This window comes from Ochotona princeps, chromosome 27 (assembly GCF_030435755.1).
Source record: "Ochotona princeps isolate mOchPri1 chromosome 27, mOchPri1.hap1, whole genome shotgun sequence".
NCBI classification, from domain to species: domain Eukaryota; kingdom Metazoa; phylum Chordata; class Mammalia; order Lagomorpha; family Ochotonidae; genus Ochotona; species Ochotona princeps.
Genome location: NC_080858.1, coordinates 21,497,493 through 21,522,804, shown reverse-complemented (window position 1 = coordinate 21,522,804; position 25,312 = coordinate 21,497,493). Strand labels below are relative to the sequence as shown.

The 25,312-nt window shown below is 48.5% G+C and overlaps 1 protein-coding gene across 1 annotated transcript in view; it reads left to right on the top strand.

Moving 5' to 3' along the window:
* The window catches only part of VWF (von Willebrand factor), a 110,333-nt gene that overhangs the window by 80,154 nt on the left and 4,867 nt on the right, over positions 1–25,312 (top strand). The window contains exons 38-48 of the mRNA XM_058655802.1: positions 158–357; positions 4,477–4,579; positions 4,910–4,984; positions 6,303–6,407; positions 7,538–7,743; positions 9,778–9,927; positions 12,843–12,953; positions 15,048–15,228; positions 15,997–16,037; positions 16,407–16,523; positions 24,113–24,211. Of these exons, the coding sequence (XP_058511785.1) occupies positions 158–357; positions 4,477–4,579; positions 4,910–4,984; positions 6,303–6,407; positions 7,538–7,743; positions 9,778–9,927; positions 12,843–12,953; positions 15,048–15,228; positions 15,997–16,037; positions 16,407–16,523; positions 24,113–24,211 (1,388 nt within the window). The remainder of the gene's footprint in view (positions 1–157; positions 358–4,476; positions 4,580–4,909; positions 4,985–6,302; positions 6,408–7,537; positions 7,744–9,777; positions 9,928–12,842; positions 12,954–15,047; positions 15,229–15,996; positions 16,038–16,406; positions 16,524–24,112; positions 24,212–25,312) is intronic.

Here is a 25,312-nt window from a genome sequence, read left to right as displayed (position 1 = left end):
TCTCTGGCTTAGGAAAGAGCTTGTACTGTCACATTGAGGTTCCTGACCATTTCTGCAGCAGAAAGTTTGTTGGTGGGGGAAGGGGGTGTCCCGCACCTGGCACCCCCGCATGTAGCTGGTGTCGGCCTTGCAGAGTGACCTCCTGCTCTACCTGCAGCCATGTCCTGTCCATCCTCCCTGGTGTACAGCCACTGTGAACGTGGCTGCCCGAAGCACTGTGACGGCAACGTGAGCTCCTGTGGGGAGCACCCCGTGGAAGGCTGCTTCTGCCCCCAGCGCCAGCTCGTGCTGGGAGGCACCTGCGTCCCGGAGGAGGCCTGCACTCAGTGTGTGGATGAGGGTGGCGTTCGGCGACAGGTAGGAGCCCTGCTCTTGTGTCTCTGTGGAGTCAGGAGTGGGGAGTGTTCACCAGTGATGCTGCCCTCCGGACATTTGCAGCAGGGTTGACTCATAAGGAGACCCTCGCGGGACAGGAAGTCAGTCATTAGTAATGGCTTTGGATTCAGGGATATATCAGTTCAAATCCTAGGCCTTTTCTATGTAGAAAAATTTATTTATTTGAAAGTCAGAGTTACAAAGAAAGGAGAAAAGGAAAGAAGAGAGAGAATCTTTCATTCACTGGTTCACTCCCCATGTGACCCTAACAACTGGGGCCAGGAGCTTCATCTTGGTCTCTCACTTGGGCCACCTTCTGCTGCTTTTCCCAGGCCATTAGCAGGGAGCTGGATCTGACGTGGAGCAGCCGGGTCACAAACAGGTACCCACAGGCAGCAGCTTTATCTGCTGTTCCCTCTTTAGGTTTATCTTGTATTAGTGTTGATCCGACACCAAGAAACAGTCAGCGCACTATTTCTGTCCTTTCTGTTGTTATATTCACGTAAGTGGACTGAAAAACAGGAGCAGAGGAGGGCTTCCTTCGAAGAATATGAATTTTATATGGCCAAATTGTTCTCATGAAAATACATTGTGATCATGGCTGTGGTAAGCACTTAAGTATTCACTGGGCTTGCAAAGTTGGGTTTGGGAGAGTATTAACAGCTAATTCTGTGCAAGTGAGTTTAAATACAAGCTAAACACAAACTGTTCTCTTTATTGCAGGCCCCTTTAGGGCTTGTAATGTTCTCATGTGCATAACAGATATTTAAGAGGGATTGTGCTTCTAGAACTTACTTGACCATGGAGCTTGTACATGTCTGTGGGGGGGTAAATGTATACCCCTTTGGCCTATGATTCCACAGCCTATGCTAGGACATCCTACGTCACAAAAACTCCATGAGGGAGCCCAGACTTGAAGAGCTGGGTGAGTTTCTCTAGGGAGTGGTTGTAAGTGAAGGAGCTGGGAGCTGGATCCAGATTTTTAAAAATATTTATTTTTATTGGAAAGTCAGATATACAGAGAAGAGGAGAAGCAGAAAGAAAGATCTTCTGTCCACTGATTCACTTCCCAAGTGGCTGTAACGGCCAGAGCTGGGCTGATCTGAAGCCAGGAACCAGGAGCTCCTTCTGTGTCTCCCATGTGGGTGCAGAGTCTCTAAGGCTTTGTGTCATCCTCAACTGCTTTGCCAGGCCACAAGCAGGGAGCTGGATTTGCGTAGCTCCTGGCTCTTACAGGGCTCAATGATGTGTAGTAGTTACCCAGGGTGCTAGCACCCAAGGGTGACTCCACTCTGGTTCTACTGGTGGTTGGAAGGTGCTGGATTTCAGAGAGAGTGGAAGTGGTCTCTACTTCCTGCCTTGGTATTCTGGGATGGAAAGTGGCTCTCTGGAGTCAGATGTTTGCGAAGTGCTGAAAGCAGGAATCTTGTGAAATTTATCCCAAGGTCTTCACCCCCATCCCTCATTCTGCTACCTATGTTCCCCCCACCCCAAATTCTATTCCCCCTCTTCTTCAGCCCAACACACTAGATCAGGAATTTGAGTTGTACAGAGCATTGTTCCAAACAATTATTATTTATATTTAAATTAATTTTTTTTGAGAGGTAGAAGGGGATGGGGAGAGCTCCCACCTGCTGGCTCACTTCCCAAATGCTAGCAATAGCTGAGGTTGAGTCATGGCTAACGCTGGGACCCTGCAATTCCATTCAGGTCTTCCATGTGGGTGGCAGGAACTCCATCACTGTTGTTTCCCATAGTGCACCTTAGCAGGAAATTGGAATTGGGAGCTGGGAAGCAAGTTCAGGTGCTCCTACCTGGGATATGGGTGGTCCTAACTAGTGTCTTAACCACTAGGCCAGACAACAGCCCCGGTGCAATTTTTGGACACAGAGCCATCCTTGTAGATATATTTAAATGAACCCAACAACATAAAATCAGGTAACTGAAGACTTTGGAAAGCCCACAGCCGATTTTAGGACTTTCAAATGCAGTTTCAATGGAAGAAGGCAAACACCCAGCCATCTGTATTTTTAACTCTGACTTTCAAAGAAAAGAAAGAATAAAATCTTGTCAAGACTCTACATTCCATGAATTTTTGAGCTGGAAAATGAAGCCCAGGAAACGTTCTTTAGGGAAATCAACTGGGGTGTAAATCTGCTTTCGGAACTTCAGAAGCACAAAATATTTACCAGTCTCCATAGTTTTGCTTCTCCTATGGAGTGCATGGCAGTGAGTATCCCCAGGCTGACCGGGGCAGTCATCTTCTTGCCTGCCCAGGTGCTGCTGCTGTGGCTGGAGGGGGCACAGTGTGCAAGAGCTCCAGGACCATGTTGATTGTCCATTGCCAGAAACCTAGGCCTGGGCCTCTCTTCCTCCCCTGGTCCTCATAGCATCACTCCCTGCAGTCAATGGGTTTGCACCTTGCATGCTAGTGGGTGGTGCAACACTTATTTGTGTACCTTCTCTGGCTTTGTGAAGGCTTCTGTTTTCCCCTGCCGTATTTCCTGTAGGCCATCTTTTGTCGCCTTTATTGACTATTACACCTGTCTGTTCCAGTGATATTCAAGCCTGATGTTAACACCTGGAGGACAAGCCCAGGCAGCAGGCAGCAGGCCAGCCTATGCGAGCGCTCCCCCTGCTGGCCACTGGCTGCACATCCTAATGAGGTCTTCAGAGAGCCTTGGGCAGCTCAGCCTTCATTTCTGCAGGCCTGATTGGTCCTTTTCTAGGGGTGGCTGAGGAGCAGGGTTGGGGCAACCTGATGGGAAAGAGAAAAACCCCTAGAGAAGGAGGTTGCACTCTGGCCATCTGCTTGTGTGTTTATGGTGGTGATTGCACTTCCAGGCAAGCTGGGTAACCCAAGCATACAAAGTCTCTTGCTTTGCCCTGGATCCTCTCAGCCCATGGAAAAACCCCTAGAGTGACAAAATGCTGCAGCCTCTCTCTTCATCCTGCTCGCCCTGGTGCTGTGTTTATTTAAGGCTGTTCTTGGAGGCAAAAGCCTGACTGCCCCATTCCATCCCAGGGCTGCAGCAGTTCCCCACCCCGGGTTTGTTATCAGCTTCTCATATTTTCAGGCACTGTCTTTGGCCCCTCGGCCTTGCCCTCACACCAGGTTACCCCCACTCCACACGTGCTGCCTTCGGGCCTCTCGGCTCAACCAGTCCCCACTTGGAATCCCTTCTGCTTCCTCTTGGAGTAGGCCTTCTCTGCCTTCCAGGTCACCTTTACCAGACCAACTGAAGTATCCAGCCCCAAGGAGCCCTTCTGCACTTCTGTGGCTTGTTCACTCACTTTTAATTAATTAGAGATATATGGAGAGAGAGAGAGAGAGAGAGAACATTCACTGGTTGTTCCCCAAATGGCCTCATGGCCAGAGCTGAATCGATCTGAAGCTGGAAGCCAGGAGCTTCTTCTGGGTCTTTCATGTGGGTGACAGGGACCCAAACACCTGGGCCATCTTCTGCTTTTCCCCGGGCCATCACCGGGGGGCTGGATCCAAAAATTCAAATTCAGATTCAAACTGGTGCCTGAATGGGATGTTTTGGTGCTTATAGGGGTGGCAGGCAGCAGCTTTACCCACGATGCCACAGTGCCAACCCTGGCCTGGAGTTGTACTGTGCTCTCTTAGGCTCTTTTTGTCTCATGGACGTATGCTGATTCCAGAACTAAATGGTGGTATTTTTCCTCTAAGTCACAGTCCCACTTCTTCTTTGGCTTGGGAAATGCTTAGCGGGTGCCCAGACTCTGGGCATCCACAGTTGGTCTTCTCACTATGCTTGATTTGAGCATCACCCTAGGAGAAGGGTCAAGTGCAAGTTCTTGCATTTCTGAAGGCTCTGGTTTGTCATCTTCCCCCCAGCCTCCAGTTTACAGAGCAATATGGGGAGGCCTCCCCAGAGCCCTCAAGGCTTGTCCAGCTCGTTTCCTCTTGGGAGCTACCTCCCATCTTGCTTCGGTTCATATGTGCAGCTCTGCCAGGGGTCACTCAGGGAATGGCCTGAACCTGAGTCAAGCTGCTGGTAGTGGGGAGGACTGACTTCCATGGACTTCCTCTGGGGTTTTGTGCTGGGCCCTCTCTCAGCCTCGCTTTCTCCTCAGTTCCTAGAGACCTGGGTCCCCGACCACCAGCCCTGCCAGCTCTGCTCATGTCTCAGTGGGAGGAAGGTCAACTGCACTTCACAGCCCTGCCCCACTGCCAAAGGTGAGCCAAGCCGCCCCCCCCCCCCCCGTGCCACTCCTTCTCAGGGCCAGAGAGCCAGGTCCTTCCTCCGTGCACCTGCTGCTGAATTCCTTCCCTCGTTCTGTGCCTGGAGTGTCCCCTTTGAGGTGTGCACCTGTTTCCACCATGGGCCTTGGAGCCTAAATTTGAAGGTGTCAGTAAAGCACCCTGGGGAGACTCACTGAGTTGGAAGCTTGTGGCCTGAACTGCATGAGGGCTGTGTTGATTTTCAGTGAATGAGCATACTTTTGAGTCTTGCTTAGGCTGTGCCAGGATCTGCTTCTTGGTGATTCTGTGGCCCTTCTCTTGCAGCTCCCACGTGTGGCCCATGCGAAGTGGCCCGGCTCCACCAGAGCACCCACCAATGCTGTCCGGAGTACGAGTGTGGTATGTAGCCCACCCTGCCTACTTCTCTAGAGTCAGCCCAAGCCCTGGGCAAATGATGCAGAGTCTAGCAGGTGGAGGCGTGTCGGTCAAGTACAGGGCAGGCAAAGCGAGCAGATGAGAGCTGGCTGATTCTCTTTCCTGCCCACCCCCCCCCAAAACAAAACAAAAAAAACCCATAAAAACAGAAACAAGAAGAAAAGAACCAATTTTGGAAAATAAGATTTGCTTCTATTAAAAAACCTACAGTGGATATTAAAGGCACATTGGTAAAAGGCAGGTGATTATTGGGGGCTAGAGGGGTTTGCTGGAGCAAGGGTCATGCTAGACGATGTTATTTTTGTTTTTCAAAGAGGCGCTGTGGACAAGCAGATGGTGAGGAGGTTAGATGTGGAGGGGGCTTGCCCTGGGTGTGTTGATTTCAACAAGCCATTTGTGGTGGAGGGTGGAGACAGGTTTAGGGCATGCTTGCTAACAACAGAGTGAGCAGAGAGCAGACTGAGGGTTTGATTCAGCACACTCCAAGCTGGTGGAGTTACGGCTGGCCCGGCTGGAAGGCTCCCAGGCACGCATCTCCGGGTTGCTGTGAGTGTATGAACCATGGCGAAGACATGAAGCACACGGGCTTGTGAAATCTGCAGGGACCCAAGTCTGCAAGGGATGGCACGTAGATGAAGGAAGGCCCCGAGGAGCAGAGACACAATGAACTCCTCTGAGCAATGCGTTTATGTGATGATATTGATCAGAAGTCCACGGGGTTGGGGGAGAGCTGGCTTGAGGACAATTGGTGCAAATATGCCAGCAATAGAGAGAACTGGAGGCATTGTTTGGTGGAAGATCCTCATGTTATTGATATTATTCAACTTCTGCTATGGGTTGAGCATGTGAATGACCTTTAGTATTTCATGGAATCCTCCAATGAACTCTGTTAGCAGAGCTCCTGTCTTACCCAGGAGGGAGGTTAAGACTTGGCTGGACTTGGCAAGTTCTAGCAGGTGAAAATAACAATCAGTAAGAGGTTAGCTTGTGACTTGGATCTGCCTATCACTATCTCTATCATGTATGATCTATATACCATCTACCCACATTTCTATTTCCCTATCACATATTATCATATCCATAATTTGTCTCTCTCATCTACCATCTGTCTCTATTTCTTGTCTCCATCTCTGTTAATCTCTACCAACTCCTCTCTCTCTTCCTCTATCTTCTCTGTCTCTCAACACTAGCTCAAACACTCAATGCATGAACTGGAGTGGAGGCAGGAAAAAATGAACTTACCGACCTGGGTGTGGATTTTACTCTTTTTCCTCCCCTCCAGTGTGTGACCTTATGAATTGTGTCCTGCCTCCGGTACCTCCCTGTGAAGACGGATTGAAGCTGACACTGACCAATCCAGGCGAATGCAGACCCAACTTCACCTGCAGTAAGACTTCTGTGGATGGGCCACCGGGGGAATTCAAGCCGCTCTCTTCCAGCCTGGTGGCGGGGGGGTGGGGCGGGGGTGGCAGGAGGGGCTGTCTTCTTCTTGGGGGATCTGTTCCAAGGTCATGTCATGTCCCGTTTTCCAGTTCGCTAAATCGGAGTGTGAGGTCTGTTTAGAAATGAGGGTTCAAGTCACATGTGAGTTGAATCCTGCATGATTTCCTCTAACTGCTGGAGGCATACCAGGTGTTGGCATAGCCACAGCACTTCCTTTCGGGTTGCATTAAGCAGCAGTGGGGGTGGTAGGAGAAGGCTTCGGATCCAGTCTTGGTTTATTCCCACTCCCTCCCACACTGCCCCCCCCCACAGTGCTCCCTTATCGTGTCTTCATTATTGAATTTTATTCCCAAATTTACAGACTTTCTTTTTCCTGGGGGATCATTTTTATATATTTAATCACAAACGATTATAGTTGAAGCATGGGGTTGGACTAAATAAAGACATGGCAAGAAATGAGCATGCTCACTTTTGGACAAGTGGAGTTCTTATCCTGTGAGTTTGGGATCTCCTTTGAATTCCTCCGTGTAAGGTCTTAAGGGTGGGAGGAGATGTGGTACTGGAAGAACACTGGCACTAGGCAAAGAACCCAGGGATGGGATTTAGCGTGTAGAAAATGGCATTGTGGATTTGATAGGATTGCCTGCAGTCTTTTATCCCATCTTGTTGGAAGACTTAAACTGTAGAGGAGTATTCCAGGTTCCAAGGTGGGGGTAGGGTCACATAAGCCGCCCGTGTATTCAGGGGCTGGGCAGCCTATCCGAGTCTGCACGTGATGGCTGTGAGAAGCAGTGGTGGCTCAGATCCCAGACCTTGCCGATGTCCCTGGGAGGGGACTACAGCAGAGATCCAGTAGCCTTGCTTCTCTATGGAATCCTCAGCTTCACATTTCTCCCTTGTGTTCCTGTTATTTTTCTACAAACCAACTGCTTTCCTGAGTGCCCTGCAGCCCTGCTCTGGGTGTCTGGTTCCAGCCCCTGGGTCGACAGTTCCCTGAGAGTCTGTGTCAGAGCTGAAAGCGTAGGAACCCTGGCCGTGTGCCATGCTCACCACCCCGTGCTGCCCCTCTCTCAGCCTGCCGGAAGGAGGAGTGTGAAAGGACGTCCCCACCCTCGTGTCCCCCCCACCGGACACCAGCCCTGCGGAAGACCCTGTGCTGTGATGACTATGAGTGTGTTTGCAACTGTGCCAACTCCACGGTGAGCTGTCCGCTCGGGTACCTGGCCTCCACCACCACCAACGACTGTGGCTGCACCACCACCACCTGCCTCCCTGATAAGGTAGGGGAGGAGCTGCTAGCTCCGGCCGGGATGCTGGCCAAGCCCATGCTACTCATGGATGATCTGCTCCTATCCATCCGTCCCTTCCTGACCAAAGCAAGTGCTGCAGGGCTTGGTGGGTGGGCAATTAGCCTTCCAGGTAAGCCTAAATGGAAACGAAGTGAACTTAGGAGTCATTTCTTTTCAGCAAAGAGAGGTGCTACGGTTATATAGAATGTATAAGGCATGGCCTCACCCTTTAGGTAGCTTATTTATAGGTTGTTGAAGGAAATAATATGATTGCAAAGATTAGGGATCAGTTAACAGCTTATTTATTATTTGTTAACTGCCTTTCATCTCTCCCTCCCTTCATCTGTCTGTCCATCCATCCACCCATCCATCCATCCAGTGTTTACTGAACAAACCACCTTGCTCCATAAGAACTGGTGCATATTATAGGTGTTGTGAGAGAGAAATAAATTGCATCCCTACTGATAATCTTCTTAGTATATAGCATAATATATACTAAGCTGAATACTATCCAGTGTCCAATGGTTTAGACACCAAATGTAAGTAGCGTAAGAACTCATAAGTTCGCCGTGAGACTTTATTTGAAAGGCAGAGTGGCGGAGAGAGAGTGGAAGAGATGGAAATAGATCTTCCATCCTCTAGTTCACTGCCCAAATGGCCACAATGACCGTGCCTGGGCCAGGCCAAAGCCGAGAGTCTAGAACTTCATCGTGGTCTTCATTATTAGGTATCAGAAGTGGAAATGGAGCAGGTAAGACTTGCACTAGTACAATGCTATGGGATGCTGGCATTACAGCAGTGACCTAACCTGCTGTGCTGGATATTGACCCCATGGGTCTTCCTTGCTGCTGCATGGCACGGTACTGCAAAGGTGCATCTTTGTTTGTTCAACAGACCCCTGTGGACGGACACTGGAGTCGTGTCAGTCTTCAGCTAGTACTAATTACACAGTAACAATCATTTCTTGTTTTTGCTGGTGTGTCTAAGGGTAAACACGCATGTATGCGTATTTCAAACAGTTCATGGAAAGGGGGAATAAAAAGATAAATCTATTTTGAAGCAAAAACTTTGACCTCCATGCATGCTTTTTTTCACAATAGCATTTCCATGAACTTCTTGAAGATCCTTTGGACTTTTGCTAGCTATTCTTAAGTTCTGCTCTTCAGGGGTGGTAGAATTTTCTAGAAGACTTCTTAAGAAAAGAACAAGGTGTCTGTTTCCATAAATCTACAGAATGAGAAGACTAGGCAGATACATGGTCACGGTTTTAAAACTTCATGCTGCTTTGTTGTGACTGAGGGTGGGGACGTTTCTGTGCAAGTTTGAAGCTCATGCTCGGGATGAATTTCAGAGCTGTTATCGAGTCCCTGGATCCAACAGTGTCCTTGGCAGCTCATTCCTACGAGTCATTGTCTGGGCATTGCACATGGCATGCATCCTGGCTTCACATGTTCCTGTTTCAGCCAGTCTTGGTAATCTCATTCCCCACATTTCTTTCATAGCATACAGCTCTTCCAAACAGGATTCCTGATCTCTCAAACATATCCCATTCCCTGTGCCTCTGGATCTTTGCTTGTTGTATCTCTTGTCATTTGTGGGCCTCAAGGGTTCCGATATTCATAGCTGCTCACCAATCCTTCTTCCTATTGTCAGTCTGCTTCTAAGGGGACAGAGGCCTAGAAGTGAGTGGGTTCAAGTCCAAGGACATGACTGGTTTGGCTTTTGGCATACTTCTCAGCGACATAGAAAAAGCTGAGTACAGGCAAGGCAAAGGAGAGATGGTTCAGGGTTGCCAATACATTGTATCTGAGCCTGTGGACAGGTGAAGCTTTCAAAAGGTCATCACAGGGTGGATTGCACCTTTCTGAAGCTGATGGACTGCAAAAGGAAGAGGACAACATCTGTATGAGTTTATTCATGGCTTCAGGCTCAGTACTTTCATTGCTTCCACATAGTAGATATTTACTTATCAGGTGCTTAAATGAACCTAATGAGCCATCACACACCAAAACCTTATGTCCACAGGTGTGTGTCCACCATGGCACCATTTACCCTGTGGGCCAGTTCTGGGAGGAGGGCTGTGATATGTGTACCTGCACGGACATGGAGGATACAGTGATGGGCCTGCGTGTGGCTCAGTGTGCACCGAAGCCATGTGAACAGAGCTGTCGGACGGTGAGTAAGGTGCAGGAGCTGGTGAGTGCCTGGGGCCTCCGAGGAGGAAGTAGGGGAGGGATGTTAGGAAGGGGTGAGGAAGGCAAGAGGGGAAGAGAAACAAGGAGGATGGGGCTGGGCAAAAGTAAGGAAATATGACAGGAGGATTGTTACGCCACCCTCCAATGATTCACTCCTGGCTGATGGCCATGTTTGTGGTGGCAGAGTTGGTTTTGAGTAGAAACATGGAGGAGATTAAATGTCTAGGAAAAGGACTTGATTCTTTTCTGTCTCCGCTCCCCCTTCAGACATCACTCTAGTCCATTCCTGGAATGGACAAATGTTTGTGTTTTCTGGAAGTGTCCCACTTTTCATGCATGTCGTGCTTCCACTGGACTGGTGATTTTCAGACCACATTTTTAACATAGGTTGCAAAAAATGTGATCACCATCCATCACATTCAGTCTATAGTGGCCTTCTCCTAAGGCTCTGGTGGGTCCTGAGACATCCTCTTCTGACACATTGGAAACTGACCAGAGAAAAGGAGCAAGAGTCTGCAGGGAGACCTGTGGGTCACATTCAGCTTGTTGGCTTAATCCATCATGATTCCTCCATCATCATCATTGTTAGCAAGAGAATTGCCAGTCCAGGTGCACACGTCTCATGGCTGCTTTTCAAGATGTTGGCAGCAGTGAAGATAATGCCTTTAATGCTGTTTTGGAGATACATGGTTTGTTGGCAGAGGAAGGTTTGGGAATGAATGAAGGAATAAAAGAAGCATTCTGTTCATTTGCTGTGCTACCTGCATTGCCGGAGCTAAGGATGAGCAGAGCCGCGGCCAGGCGCCTTGGCAGGGGAGGAAGCTGTGGTTCTCAGTGTACCTTTTGGGAATGCTTAGGTCTTGAAACCCTTTGATCTCCAACCTCTTTCCAGAAGCCCTGGAAATTTTCACCTCTGTTATACTCTCCAAGATCTCTGTTACAGATGTGATCTGTTGTCAGATAGGTGATATTCACGACTATTGTAATGGTTCTCTTGAGATCTCTCAGAAGGAAATAGGGGAGATGGTCTTTCCTCTTATCAGACAGGAACTCCAAGGACCAGCACAAGGAATGAGCTAGGCTCCGGCTCTGGAGCAGATCTGAAGCCGGCAGGAATGGCAACATCCTGATTCTAAGTCCAGGGACCGTTCTGGGAGGCCAGTGCAACCAGCAGCGACTTTGTTTCAAGCACCTGAGTCTGGCCCAGGGAGGGAAGGAGTCGCCATCTCTTAGGCGCCTCAGCAGAGGGCAAGAGACCAGAACTCCATGTCTCTGTTTCACCTATGGCAGCTGTACTTAAAGAAGTCGGCTGGTGATTAAATTAAGAATATACCTTTCAGTGGTCATTGTCTATAGGTTGGAGGGATAGGAAGACTACTTAGATCCATTTTTAATGGTAGGGAAACCAATGCAAACAAGATGGAGTAAAGAGAACGGAGAAGGGTGTGGGATGGATGTTTTAATGCACTATGTTAAATATAGACATAAGACAGAAGATTTGAAGGAGTAAGGGAAAAGAAAGATGAACATATAGGATGAACTTGGGTTGCTCAGCAATGGCTGCAGGGCACTGTGGAGGGAAGATGGTAGAAGGGCAGCAATCCGGTGGTATGGTTAGGTGTATCTGATTGTGAGGAGCGAGAGGAGTCTTGGGAGCCAAGGTTTTTGGCCTGAGAGTCAATTGCAACAGTCAGGGAGCTTGCTTGTGGTGAGAGGCTACAGCAAATGCAAACAATACCTAGATCTGTATCGCTTGGCACTTTGAGAGACAAAGAATCCCTATAGATGTGCACGAGCCCCTGCAGATTTCCCCGGAGTTCTGTTTCTTTCCTGGCATCCTGTACATCCTGCCTCTTCGAGGAATGCGTACTGACATTCAGCCCAATTTGCTGGCTCTGCCACAGGACCTTGTGCGTATGATAGAGGCACAGTAAATGACCAGAGCCTCCGCTCCGTGCGCACTGCTCTGACGTGAGCAGGGATGGCAATAAGTCCCAAAGAGATGGTGTGAAGTTAAGCCAAGTCTCCAGGGTGCCTGTGCTCCCCTGGAGAGAAGCACAAACACTGTGTATCTTCTCATGTGGTCCCGAGTGTGCGTGTGCTTGGAGAATAGAACAGGTTTGGCCAGGCTGAACAGTCTCCATGCCTCTTTCTCTCTAAAAGCCACAGCTCCAGGCAGAAGCAAAGTCCCGCAGCTCTTGGTTTTTATGGCAACCAAGGTGCCGTCACCATCTTGCCCATTCTTGGCCGATGCCCTCTGAGTTTTCAGAGGAGGACTTCCACTCAAGTTTCTTATAGCCAAAACGAAGGACATTCAAGAGGCAGGATAGACTGCCAGACTCCCAGTACTGGGTCTCTTTGGCAGGCTTTCTGAGTGGGAGGTGAGCTGGTCTCTTGCTTACTCATCTCATTTTCCTTGTTTAAAGAATACTGAATCCCATAAATCACTAGGCCAAGGTTAAGCAACCATCAGGGGACACTCAACACTGCATGTCTGTGTGAGGTACTGTGAACAGAGTACTCCTCCTGTGAGAGTGGTTAGTCTAGTTACAGCAGAGAGCAGATTTCTAACATGGGTATTCCTCCCCAGCCAGTGAAGTGCTCTCGATTTTGCCACAATAAATACCAGACTTGTTAACTTTCAGTGCATTGGAGCTGTTCTTCCCACCTCTGTGGTCTGGTCTCACAAGTGTAGACCAAGGTCCAGTGGTCCAATTGGTGCTTCCTAAGCATGGCTTGACAGCAACCTGAGGCTGGTTCACAACAAAGATAGAGGTGTCCAGTCCCTTGGTCTGCTTGCAGAGCCCCAGGGCACAGCACACCTGGGCAGTGGATGAGAACACCCATGTCTTCGTGGCCTGACCTGTCCTCGCTTTCTGTCCTCTGTTTTTCCAGGGTTTCACCTACGTGCTGCATGATGGAGAATGCTGTGGGCGGTGTCTGCCATCTGCCTGCGAGGTGGCAGCAGACTCACCGCGAGGAGATTCTCAGTCTTCCTGGAAGAGCGTAGGTTGAGGCTGTGGGGAAGGTGGGGAGGAGGACAAGGCATGGCCAGCCTGGGTGTCCACTCTGTAGTGAAGTGTTGATCCTGCCCCATTGCCTTCCTTCCTGCCCTGTGCAACCCCCATAGGGAGCTCAAACCCAACTGTTGGTGTGATGCAGAAGCTGGCTGGGATGACTTTGACCCTTAGGAATGACTAACTGCCTTGGACTTCCAATTTGGGGAATTCTTGGAGAAGTCGCATGTCTCCCAGGGAGTTGGAGCTCTGGCTATGGCCTGGTGCCAGTGCTACTCACCCTCCACCTCTCCATTCTTGTCCTCCTCCCATCAGTCCTTCTGCAGAGCAGCTGCGCAGTCCTTCTTGGGACCCCAGGCCCTCCCTCTGGCTCTTAATGCCTCTTATGTCATTTTCCTAAGCATGCCAGATTCCTCCCTCCTGATGAGAAGGAGCCAGTGGGTAGTGCAGGGCCCTGGCAACCTTAGCAGCAGGTCCTGGAAGAGTGTGAGGTGCCCATGTGCACTTTGACCTCCTCTGTCTTGCTATAGGCCAGAGACATTCTGCTGATGAAGGCCAAGGGATAAGAGACCTGCCCTAGAACCCACCCTGTCTTCTTCCCAGGCCTGTTGTCTTTCTCCTCCTCAGTGGTAGCAGAATGGCTCACTGGTGCTGGTTTTTCCCCCTTGGAATCTGAGCTACTCATGTGCTTTCTTTCCCTCCCCCATCCCTGCACTGTCTTGATTTTCCTGCTCCCCACCCATCCTGTACTGAGATAAGTGTTGTCCCTTCTGCCTGAGCTGGGGTGCTCAGATGGGAGCTCAGCATTCCTGCCCCTCTCCTGAATTCTCCTCCCCCTGCAGAGGTCACATAGCTCAGCTCTGCATCAGCATTTGTAAAGAGCAAGAAGAAGGAGCTGCTCTCCTTCTAACTCCATGAGACGTGGGGGCCAGCAATGACTTTAGTGCTGGAACATGCTGGGAGACCCTTGCCCGGGAGGTGAGGGTAGATTCTGTGGTCAAGACTCTGTAGGTGGTCTCCAGTGGGGAGGTTTGGCCATGGTGGGACAGATGTAGGGGTGAAGAGAATGGCTACCAAATGTCCAGCCTCTCCTGTCTGCCCCTCTCCTGGAGTGAACCAGAAGTGAGTAGGAGCTGAGGAAGAAAGGTCAGGGTTAAGAGGGGTGGAGGATGCACTCGTGGACACACCCGGATGGCACTTATGTTGGCACCACTCACTGGACCATTCTCTAAGCTGAAGCTCCTGGTGTCTTTTCTTTTGAAAACCATCTATTTGAAAAGGGTGGGAGATGTAGAGATTTCAGTCTTCTATCTGCCAGCCTACTCCTCAAGTGTTTATAACATTTAGGGCTGGGCCAGCTTGAAGCGAGGAGCTGGGAACCCCATCTGGTCTCCCACGTGGGTGCCAGGAACCCACTACCTCAGCCACCATCATTGACTCTTGGGTCCACATGAGCAGGAAGCTTGCATGGGAAACAGATCTGGGACTAAAGTCCAGGCACCATGATGTGGGATGGCAGCCTCTCGAGAAATAACTTAACCCTGAAGCCAAAAGCTCTTCCTCTCTGTGCCCCCATGGCTTTTCGGAGCCATGGCCTTGAGCCCTGTCAGTGCTCTCTGTTCAGTGCTGGTCACTTCTGGGATGGATTGCAGAGCGGTGGTGGGTCTGAGGCCATTGAAGGCATGTCTTCATCTTCTCATCCAAGCCTGGAAAATGGGTGGGATTTCCTCTCTCTGCTGCTTCTTGGTTCCAATGCCCTCGAGTTCAGCTCAGGGTCCAGGCTGAGGTGGCATACAGTAACCTTAAGGTGGCTGAAGCGAGTGGCTGCAGAACAGGGCTCTGAGATAGGGCCTTGGTCTGCGTGACTTTGACCCAGGCCTACTGAATGTTCACAGGGATGAGTTCCATTCACTCTCTTGGTGGCACCTACCCTGAGTTTTGTGTGTGTGCATATTGGCAGGGGTCAGTGGGTGGGGCGAGTTCAGACAGACAGCTGGAACCTAAACCAGCTCTCCGAGAGAACAACACACCATTCGGGCCCTTGTCTGCCCTGGCTCTTTGTGCTGACTGCGACTCCCTGCAGGTGGGCTCTCACTGGGCCTCCCCCGAGAACCCCTGCCTCATCAATGAGTGTGTCAGAGTGAAGGAGGAAGTGTTTGTACAGCAGAGGAACGTCTCCTGCCCCCAGCTGGACTTTCCTACCTGCCCTGTGGGCTTCCAGCAGAGTTGTAAGACTTTGGAGTGCTGTCCCAGCTGTCGCTGTGGTAAGTTGCGGTGACCAGATCCCACCTTCAAGCATCTCTTTCCACTTCTGAATTCTTTGGTTTTTCTTTTCAGCTCCCCAGGGAAATGGGCAAGCGTAACATCCCTTCCTCTGTTCCTCGTGCTTTTGGGAGAGGCATTTCCCGAAGGTCGCCACATGCTTAGTGGTGGCTTTTGAACTTGACCTCACTTCAAGTAGCCCCTGGAAGCGGGCACTATTCCTACTTCCATTCATTCATGAAGTGCTCGGGAGAGGTGCAGCTGGGATGTGACCATGACCCCCAGGCTTGTTTCATTTTGGAAACTCTGCCTCCCTAACTTCCTACTATGCTACCACTCCTGGGGGTCTGGCCTCATACTGGCCTTCCTTAGACAAATACATGGCAACCCCCAAATCACCTGTCTGCCACTCTGCCTTAACTTCAGTGTTGGCACTGACAGTTTCAGGCGTAGGATTTCGTTCTCTCATAACAACATCCCTCTCAATCCTCCCTTGCATATAATGCCATATAAACAAGCATCATCTCCTTGAAGGTGTGCGAGGCTGTTATTATTGGGGGCTGTGGGTGAGGTGTCAGGCACCCAGCCCTTCCTTATGTGGTCTGGGAAAGAGTGATTTCCATGGGTGTTGGCAATAGGACCTACTGGGGTGGAGTGGATGAGAAGAATCAGTGGATACTGGAGGGGTGCCTTGGAGGAGAAGGTCCCAAGGGACAGCCTGTATGCCAGTGTGTATCCTGCACGTTCACACTCCATTCATCTCTCCCCAGTGCCTGTGGAGGCGTGTATGCTCAATGGTACCATCATCGCGGTGAGTGGCTGCCACCTGCTTTGGGGCGAGTGGCAGGGCATCATCGGAGAGTGGGCAGCAATGTCACTATAAAGTGGAGATGGAAGGAACAGTGGAGCCCCACCCCAGCTGCACCTGCTACCACCCCAGGGCTTGCCAGGCACCCCCACCCAGGCCTGTCCCCCTGCCCTGGGTACATCTTTGGCTTAGCTGCTTACACCCTGGCAGTCTCCAAACTTGAGATGGGGAGAGTGGGAAGGGAGTGAGAGTGTTGGCTCCAGGAGCTGTGGGTGTTAGGGCAGGGAGTGGTTAGGGGGTTAAGGTGAGGAGGAGGGCTAGGGGACTTCTGAGGGTGCCGGGTAGCACTGACTCTGGTGGCTCTGCTTGTAGCCCGGGAAAAGCGTGATGATTGACGTGTGCACCACGTGCCGCTGCACTGCGCAGCTGGGGCCTGTCTCCGGGTTCAAGCTGGAGTGCAGGAAGACCACATGCGAGGCCTGCCCCCTGGTAAGAGGCATCATCGGGGTCCACGGGGATGGGCTGGAGCACTAAGAACCCTTGCCAGGGGACCCCTCTGGTCTCTTTGTGCAGATTGTTCATTATATTCTGATTATGGATGATATTTGATGATCATAAGGAATAGCTACTCAGTCAAATGGCATCTTTCAGGAAGAAACTTTAAAACATTGTTTTTCTGTATGTTGTATGGTTATATTTTTAGCTTTGGAGGAAATAGAGATTCTCCATTTGCTGGCTCATTCCCCAAATGTCTGCAGTGGCTGGGGAAGGGCTAGGTCCAAACCTGGGGGACTCAATTGAGGTCTCCCTTGTGGTTGTCAGAGACCCAATTACTTGAACCATCATCTGATGCCTCCCAGGGTGTGCATTAGCAGAGAAGTGGAGTCGGAACTCAAAACCAGGTACTTCAACATGAACATGAGTGTTTTATCTGATATCTTAGTCATTGAGCTAAATGGCTACTTCCTTGCATTTTTTCAAATTAACACAGCATATGTGAGGCCTATGATAAAATTGTTATACTTGTATATCTAGCTTAAGGTAATATTTTGAGAAATGTGATTACTATTATTTTGGAAACATCAACACTTAGTCATTATTTGTGAGACATTATGTGCAAAGTTCTACGTGCCATTCCTTTGGCTAGATGTGCCTCAGTGTGTACAGCCACGCTGTTATCACTGGATATTCAGGTGGCTAAAGATGCCTCAGCCCTCTCTTGCCAAAGCGTGATGACTGGGTTTAATCAGAATCCCTTTTTAAAGTGGATTCTGACAAGTGACATCATCATTTCTAGTTTAGGAGATGGAAGCTAGCACTGCATAATTTTTTAAAAGCTGTATTTCATTATCTCTTATTTGAAACATTTTTTTTCCACCTGCTGGTTCCTTCCCCACGAGCTCATAATAGATACGGCTAGACCAGGAACTGAGACTCTGTCCTGTGTTTCCATAGGGATGGTGGGAATCGAAGTACTTGAGCCATTATCACGAGGGCACAAAAGTAGGAAGCTGTGACTGGAAGCAGGGCGGGGATTCAAACCAGGCACCCCAGAGTGGGATATAGGCGTCCCAAACAACATCTTAGCCATTGAACCAAACATGTGCCCCACTGGATTGTTCTAACTTTTGAGTTTTAGCCCACTTCACTGAGATTGTACAAGGCACACGGAGCAGAGCCAGAGGTCTTGGTTTCTTCATCAAACTCTGTGGGGCTCCTTCTGTTTTAGGAAATCCTTGAGTCAGATGGGTTTCTTGTGAGCCACAGGCACAAAATAAACGAATGACTGGTTCAGTTGCCATGGGAAATGTGAGGGACGTCCTTCCTGCACTTGCTGAGGCTCTGCTGCAGAGGAGACCTGGGCACAGGCAGAGTCCACGAGGGCCACTGGGCCAGAGGACATTTGGAGGGGTTGGAGATAGAGCACAAGCAGCAAGGGTTTCAGGCAGGTGTTCTCTACTTTTGTGGGATAAAGGGACAAATGTTCTATATCTGTGTTCTCTGTGGCACTTAGCAAAGCATCATGTTCAAATAGTAAAATGTACGCAGAGTGGATGGGTTAGAGGAGACAGCTATTTCTGATAGAATAATTCAGACAGAATGTCCTTGCCTTGATGAGAAAGACACTAGTTAACTGTGCGTTTGCTTTTGTGGTTTTTTTTTCTATTAAAAATCCCAGTGAATATTTTGGATTTGGGACTGTGTGTGAGTGTTTGCGTAGAACCACCCTAGAATATACCTAGTCTTGATATGGAATCAAGTAATGCTGTCTGCAATGCCGTCATCCCTTTACCCTGGATGGGACACAGCAAGAGGCCCACCCAATGCTGTTCCTGAAGAGAGGAGGGCTGTTTCTAAATATTTAAAACTCTGCAGCTCCTTCAGAGTTCCTGGTCCCTCCCACCTCTTTCCTCCTGACCACGCCTCCTATGCATCTGAAACTTGCCTCAGGTCACCTCCTTTTGTCTCAGCATCCTGCCCCGGTCTTGGTCGGCTTCTCTGCCGGGCAGGATTGGCTTGTGTCAAGAACAGGTGTCTGCTTGGATTCTCTGCTCCTGACGACTGTGTTAACTCTCCTGAGACCTGAGGGCTCCATCTCTCCCAGGACAGTGTTCCTCTTACGTGCAAAACAGGAGGAAGGGTATGGGGGGGTGGTCCCTGCCAAGGCCTTTCCCTTCACTCTCCAACACCCCCGCTTCCAGGGGAGGAGGGTCCTGAGCTGATCTGGAGCAATGGGTAAGATGTTGAATAGATGAACTTCCAGGAAGGAGAGAGGAGGTCAACACGGGGCAGGGAGCTAAGACTGGAGGCCTAGAGAAGAGGAAAGAATGGGGGAAGGGGGAGCTGATGACGAGTTTCAGAGGGAGACCCTGCTGGGGAAGGAAGCAGGACTAATTGGCTGCTAATTAGGACTAATTGTCCTCCCCGGTGAACTCTGACTGGCTGGGAATTGGACTCAGCAGGCGGGACAAAGGCTGCTGGAGGAGAAGGTGGTTTCCTGCCAGGATTGAGTCCTATGTCAAAGCCCGGACTACTGGGCCCGCTCCGTGCGCTGCAGCATATGGAGTGCACCTGCAGTCGCCGCAGCCGGCAGTCCAGCCGCGCTCGGGCGAGTTCTCAGCACGCGCGTGGTGGGCAGCAGCGGCCATCTGGCCCGCACGGCAGCAGGCGCGGCGGGGTCTTCCTTCGTTCTTTCTGCGCCCCCCGTGCCTGGCCCGAGCCCCTGCCGCACCCTGAAAACCATTGCCTGTCCTCGTTCTCCACCTGCTCTTCCCTTCGCCTTGGCCCTTTGTCTCCCGGTTGGGTGGATTTGGCCTCCTTGGCGCCTTGCCCTTCTTCCCAGTGCTGTCATTTCATCCATTTTCTGCTCCCCGGGTGCCCATAAGGAGGGTATTTCCTGGTCCTTTCTTCAGGTACCCACTTAAAAAAATGGACCAACCCAAGTGCCCCAGAAATCCGGCGGAGTGCAGCCCGATTTTATTTGCTGCTCCGACGTGGCTCTGCACACATTCACACCGCGGGCTTCTCACTATGTTCTTCCCGTGCCCTTTCATCCTCCATCGCCCTTCTCTATTTCTTTTCTTTCATTTTTTTCCCTCTCTGTGCAAAGATTTATTTTATTTATGAAAGACAGGATGAGAGAGAGAGAGAGAGAGAGAGAGAGAGAGAGAGAGAGAGAGAGAGAGAGAGAGAGAGAGACCCAAATGACAGCAGTGGCCAAGGCTGAGAACTGCATCCTGTTTTCCATCTGGGTGGCACGGACCCACTTCCTCGGGTCATCTTCCACTCCCTTCCCAGGCGTATTAATAGGAAGCTGGATCAAAAATGGAGTAGTCAGGACTTGAATCAGCACTGTGATAAGGGTGGGTAGCCATTGTTGCAACCAATCTGTTGTGCCAGATGCCATCTGCATTGGTGGCATTTTCTTATCGAGTCCTCACACTGCGGGAGGCACTACTGCATTCCATCCAGCTCCTTTATAAGAGCGTCCATTCATTTGTGAATGCCGAGTCCCACTGACTGAATCATTTCTTCTTAGTTCAATCATCTTGGGATTTAAGTTTGAACATGAGTTTTACAGGAAAATGGTACATGCAAACCATAGTAGCCTTCAATTTTTGTCTATAGTAATTTGCATTTTTTTAGTGTAGCTATCTTCCACATACTTTGTTAAACTTGTTTTCCCATGTTTTAAACTTTTGAGTGGTATTGTGATTGGAATCAAATGTCTTTTCATGTTTTAATTATTGATTGCTTTTACAGAATTCATTTCTGGTGTATTTTTATATTCTGAGACCTTGCCAGATTTTACTTATTAGTTGTAACTGTTCTGTTCCACACCTCGAGGAGCAGCTTGCTAAGGGTCTCCATAAAACAGTTCTTATTGCCTCAAATACAGATTTTACTTCTTTCTATGTAATATTGATACCTTTGGTTTATTTATTTATTTTTAGTTATTATTATTTTTGTTTATCATTCTGGCAAATGTCACTTTTAAAAATACTTTTGAACTTATTTTTGAAAGGCACACATACATACATACACATACATACAGAGCTCTCCATTGGTTCACTTCTTAAGTGGGTTTTTTTAAAAGACTTATTTATTTTTTTATTGCAAAGTCAGATATACACATGGAGGAGGAGGAGAGACAGAGAGGAAGTTCTATACAACGATTCACTCCCCAAGTGGCTGCAATGGCTGGAGCTAAGCTGATCCAAAACCAGGAGCCAGGAGCCTCTTCCAGGTCTCCCATGCAGGTGCAGGGTCCCAAGGCTTTGGGCCTTCCTCGCCTGCTTTCCTACGTCACAAGCAGGGAGCTGGATGGGAAGTAGGGCTGTTGGGACATGAATTGGCACCTATTTGGGATCTCGGCGTATATGCAAGGCAAGGACTTTAACCACTAGACCATCTCACGCCGGGCCTTGAATATGTCAAATACTTTTTTCTTATATTTTGTGCTATTGCTGTCATAGAGTTAACTATTCCATAGGAGATAAATTCCACATAGTACTGTTGGTATTTTTTTCTGTAAACAGTCAATTGTCTTCTACAGAATTTAAGAACTAAAATGATATTTTATGTTTAACTACATATTCATAATTTCAGTGTGCTTTCTTTCTCCATATCTGAATTCACATGTCAGAGCGTTTCCCTTCAGCCTAAAGAAAATCTACATTTAGCATTTTTTTCAGTGTGGGCCAAATGACAATACATTTCTCAGAATCCACTTATATGAAGTTGTCTGTATTTTGCTTTTGTTTACTGAATGTAGAATTCCAGGCTGACGGTTTTTTGCAGGCTTCCCTTTAAATATGTTGTGCGTCGTTTGCTGGCGTGGATGACTCTGGGTGCCAAGGCAGCTGGCATCTGCCATTGTGAGGATGGGTTTCCTGCATGCATTTCCCTGCTCAGACTTCTCCTTTAGTTTTGGGTTCTACAAGTTTGAGCGCATGTTCAGGCATGGTTTTCTGTATACATCTCTGATGTCAAATTCCTTGAGATTCCTGGGTCTCTGTATTAACTCTTTATTTGGTTCTTATATATTTTGATTGTTTTTTTTTTTTTTTTTCTGTCCCATTCTTTCTCTCCAGGACTGTAATTCTGTGTGTTATATTCTTTTGGGTCTGTCTTCCAGTGACCACTGGGGCCCTTTGTATTGGTTTCCTCGCCGAGTTCCAGTTTAGACAATTTCTGTGGGTTCATCTTAAAAGTCAACATGCTTCTCTTTTCTTGTGTCCTATTGCAGTTAATTCAATCCAGGATTTTTAAATTTTAGCTATTGTGTTTTTGGTTTTAGGATTTCCACTTGACTTTTTAAAGATTTGTTTATATTCATGCGGGCCCAGTGCGGTGCCTTGGTGGCTAAAGTCCTCACCTTGAGTGTGCAGGAATCCCATACAGGTGCTAGTTCTAATCCCAGCAGCCCCGCTTCCCATCCAGCTCCCTGCTTGTGGCCTGGGAAAGCAGCCGAGGACGGCCCAAAGCCTTGGGACCCTGCACCCATGTGGGAGACCCAGGAGAAGCTCCTGGCACCTGGCTTTGGATTGGTGCAACTTGGCCATTTAGTCACTTGGGGAGTGAATCATCGGACAGAGGATCTTCCTCTCTGTCTTTCCTCCTCTCTGTGTATCTGACTTTTCAATAAAAAATAAAATAAATCTTAAAAAAGATGTAGTTATATTTATGGAAAGGTATATTTTACAGACATAAGGAGAAAGAGAGAAGGATCTTCTGTCTGCTGGTTCACTCCTCAAATGGCTGCAGTGGCTAGAGCTGAGCTCATCTGAAGCCAGGAGTCAGGAGCCTTCTCCGTGTCTCTCATGTGGGTGCAGGGTCCAAAAGCTTTGAGCTATCCTTTACTGCTTTCCCAGGCTACAAGCAGGGAGCTGGATGGGAAGTGGAGCAACTGGCATACCCACGTGACATGCCTGTGCTTGCAAATCGAGGAGGATTAGTTAATTGAGCCATCATACCGCCCCTTCCCCCTTAATTTTTTTCCTTTCTACAAGTTTCCAGGTTGTTTCTGAACTCCTCATTCTCTTTTCTCATTATACCTATCATTTCCTCCAGACTCTTCAGCATATTTATCATAGTTATTTTAAGGCTCCTGACTGAATTACAGTATCTGGGTCATCTGTGTGCCTGTCCAATTTTTCTTTTAGTGGGGATCAGATTTTTCCATTTCTTTGCATGATTTTTTTACTATGTACTAGACAATGGTGGAAAATAGATTAGAGTCTTAATTCTTCTGTCTTTCTGTAAAGCATGTTAAGTTTGGCTCTAGCAGGTGATTAGATTAGTGCTAGACAATATTGAGCTAAAGGAGGCAGGGTTTTTGTGCAATTGTTTTGGTTAAGGACTCTTTCAGCCTTTATGTTAGTCCTAGCGGGAATATTTCAGTCACAAGACACACAGCCTTTTCTCCTGAAGCTAGGCTTTTATAAATTTCTCTGAAAACTGGGGTCATTTCTCTATCTCTTCCCAGTTGGTAGTCTCTGGACTCTGATTCTGTCTTCCCTGTATTGTGTGGCCAGTGAAGCACCTGCTCAGCTTTCATACTGTTGTTCCTGAGCTCCTTGTCACTTCCACTGTGCCTGTGTAATAAAGGAGTAAGCCAAGAAATTGAAGGGGAATTTCCTCTATCCAACTTTCTCATTGCTAAAGCTTCTGTCTATTTCCAACTCTTCCAGCATTTCCAAACTCTGGTCTCTGAGTCCTCAGTCCCAGCTATCCAATACCATGTAGACTGCCATTCAGGACTAGCCAGTTAGGATGAATATTCTCCATTGCTAGCTCCCGCTTTGAAGGATCTGAGAACCTACAATTTATTGCTGATTTTGTTCATTCTCCAGTGCACTTAAACGGTAGTTTTGAATGTATTTTATCAATGGTTTATTATGGTTATATGGGGAGATTCAATGCAATGTAAACTGCTGTGCTTTTACTAGGTGCAGAATTTCATTAAAGGTGTTTAAGCAGATGAGTATCATGACTATATTTACAACTAGAGGAGGTCACACTGGAGTAGGGCAGCAAGAATGGAGGGAGGAAGAGAAGATGGGACTTCCAGCAGACTCTAGTGATAGGTGACAGGTTTTGAGAATAGTTGATGACAGAGGATCCTGATCATGGCAAGCAAGACTTTCAGGTATATTTTGCCAAGATTTGATGATGAGTGGGGGGATAGGAAAAAGGGAGGAATCAGAGATGATTCTAGACTTCTGGTTTGAGCAGTTGAGTGATGACACCGTTTACCAAGATAGAGACTACTGAATAAAGATGACATCTGGGGTAGCAGGGGGAACACAAACTTCATGTTGAACAGATGTCTTGAGTTGATCAAATACAATCCAGTAAACAGCTCTGCAGGTCAGGGGGGTAGGGGTCTAGTTTACTGGAATTGGATGGTACAACCTGAGTGAATTATGCATATTTGAAGGAGAGAGATACTTTCAAAGGAGTTGAGGTTGGCTTTCTGAACTCCAGGTGAAATTGCTAGATAGGAGTCATGGATTTACCCTTTATTGGGATGGTCTGGGGAGCTTAACTCTGAGTATTTTCTTTCCTGCATTCAGGGCTACAAGGAAGAAAGGAGCCAAGGTGAATGCTGTGGGAGATGTCTGCCTACAGGCTGCACCATTCAGCTGCGAGGAGGACAGATCATGACGTTGAAGGTAGAAACAAGCTGGGCTCAGCAATCCCCTCACCGCCTAGATTCTTCCTGGGGTATATATATTTTTTTTCTGCAAAAGAGGGATTAATTTTGATTCAACATTGACCTCTTTTTCTGCTTCTTTCTGATTGTAAAAGAGAGAGAGAGAGAGAGAGAGAGAGAGAGAGAGAGAGAGAGAGAGAAAGAGAATGATTGATAGAAGGCACAGAAATTTATCTTTGTTTTTCCTGACAAGAGTAGAGTGGGGACATGGCCTCTTGGTTGGGGTGGTTGCTCTTTGAAATTTTTTTTCTCTAGCTTTGCAAATCAGTGACACTGGGTAGACAATCGGGGTGAAATAAACTGATCTCTGAAGGACGGGGACAGCTGGCAAGGCTGGGAGATGGTGCCCTGAGTCACCTCAGTTATGTGCATTGGTTTGGCTCATTCACTCTTACCATTACTCAATCTTTTAGGCACATCAGTGCTGAGAATATTTTGAAGATTCTGTCCATTTCTTAAAAAAGGTCCTAGCATGATGGCTTAGTTGGCTAGTCAAACACTTCCAAGTACAAGGATCCCATAAGGATACTAGTTTGTGTCCCACTTGCTCCACTTCCCATCCAGCTCCCTGCTTATGGCTTGAGAAAGTAGTGAATGATGACCCAAAGCCATGGGACCCTGCACCTGCATGAGAGACCTGGAAGAAGCTCCTGGCCCTTGGCATCGGATTGGCTCAGCTCTGGCCACCATTGCAGACATTTGGGGACTAAATCTGCCTTTCTAATTAAAAAAAAAACTTTTAAAGGTTTATTTATTTTTATTGGAAAGACAGAGTTACACAGAGAGAAGGCAAGAAAGAAAGAGAGAGGGGAGAGAGGAGAGAAAGAGAGAGAGAGAGGAGAGAAAGAGAAAGAGAGAGAATCTTCCATCCACTGATTTACTCCCCAAATGGGTACACAGGTCAGAGCTGGGATGGTCCAAAGCTAGGGATCCAGGAACTTCTAGGTCTCACACATGTGTGCTGGGGCCTGAGGACTTGGGCCAGCCTCTGCTGCTTTCCCAGGCCATAAGGAGGGAGTGGATCAGAAGAGGATGGGACTCAAACCCGCATCTGTATGAG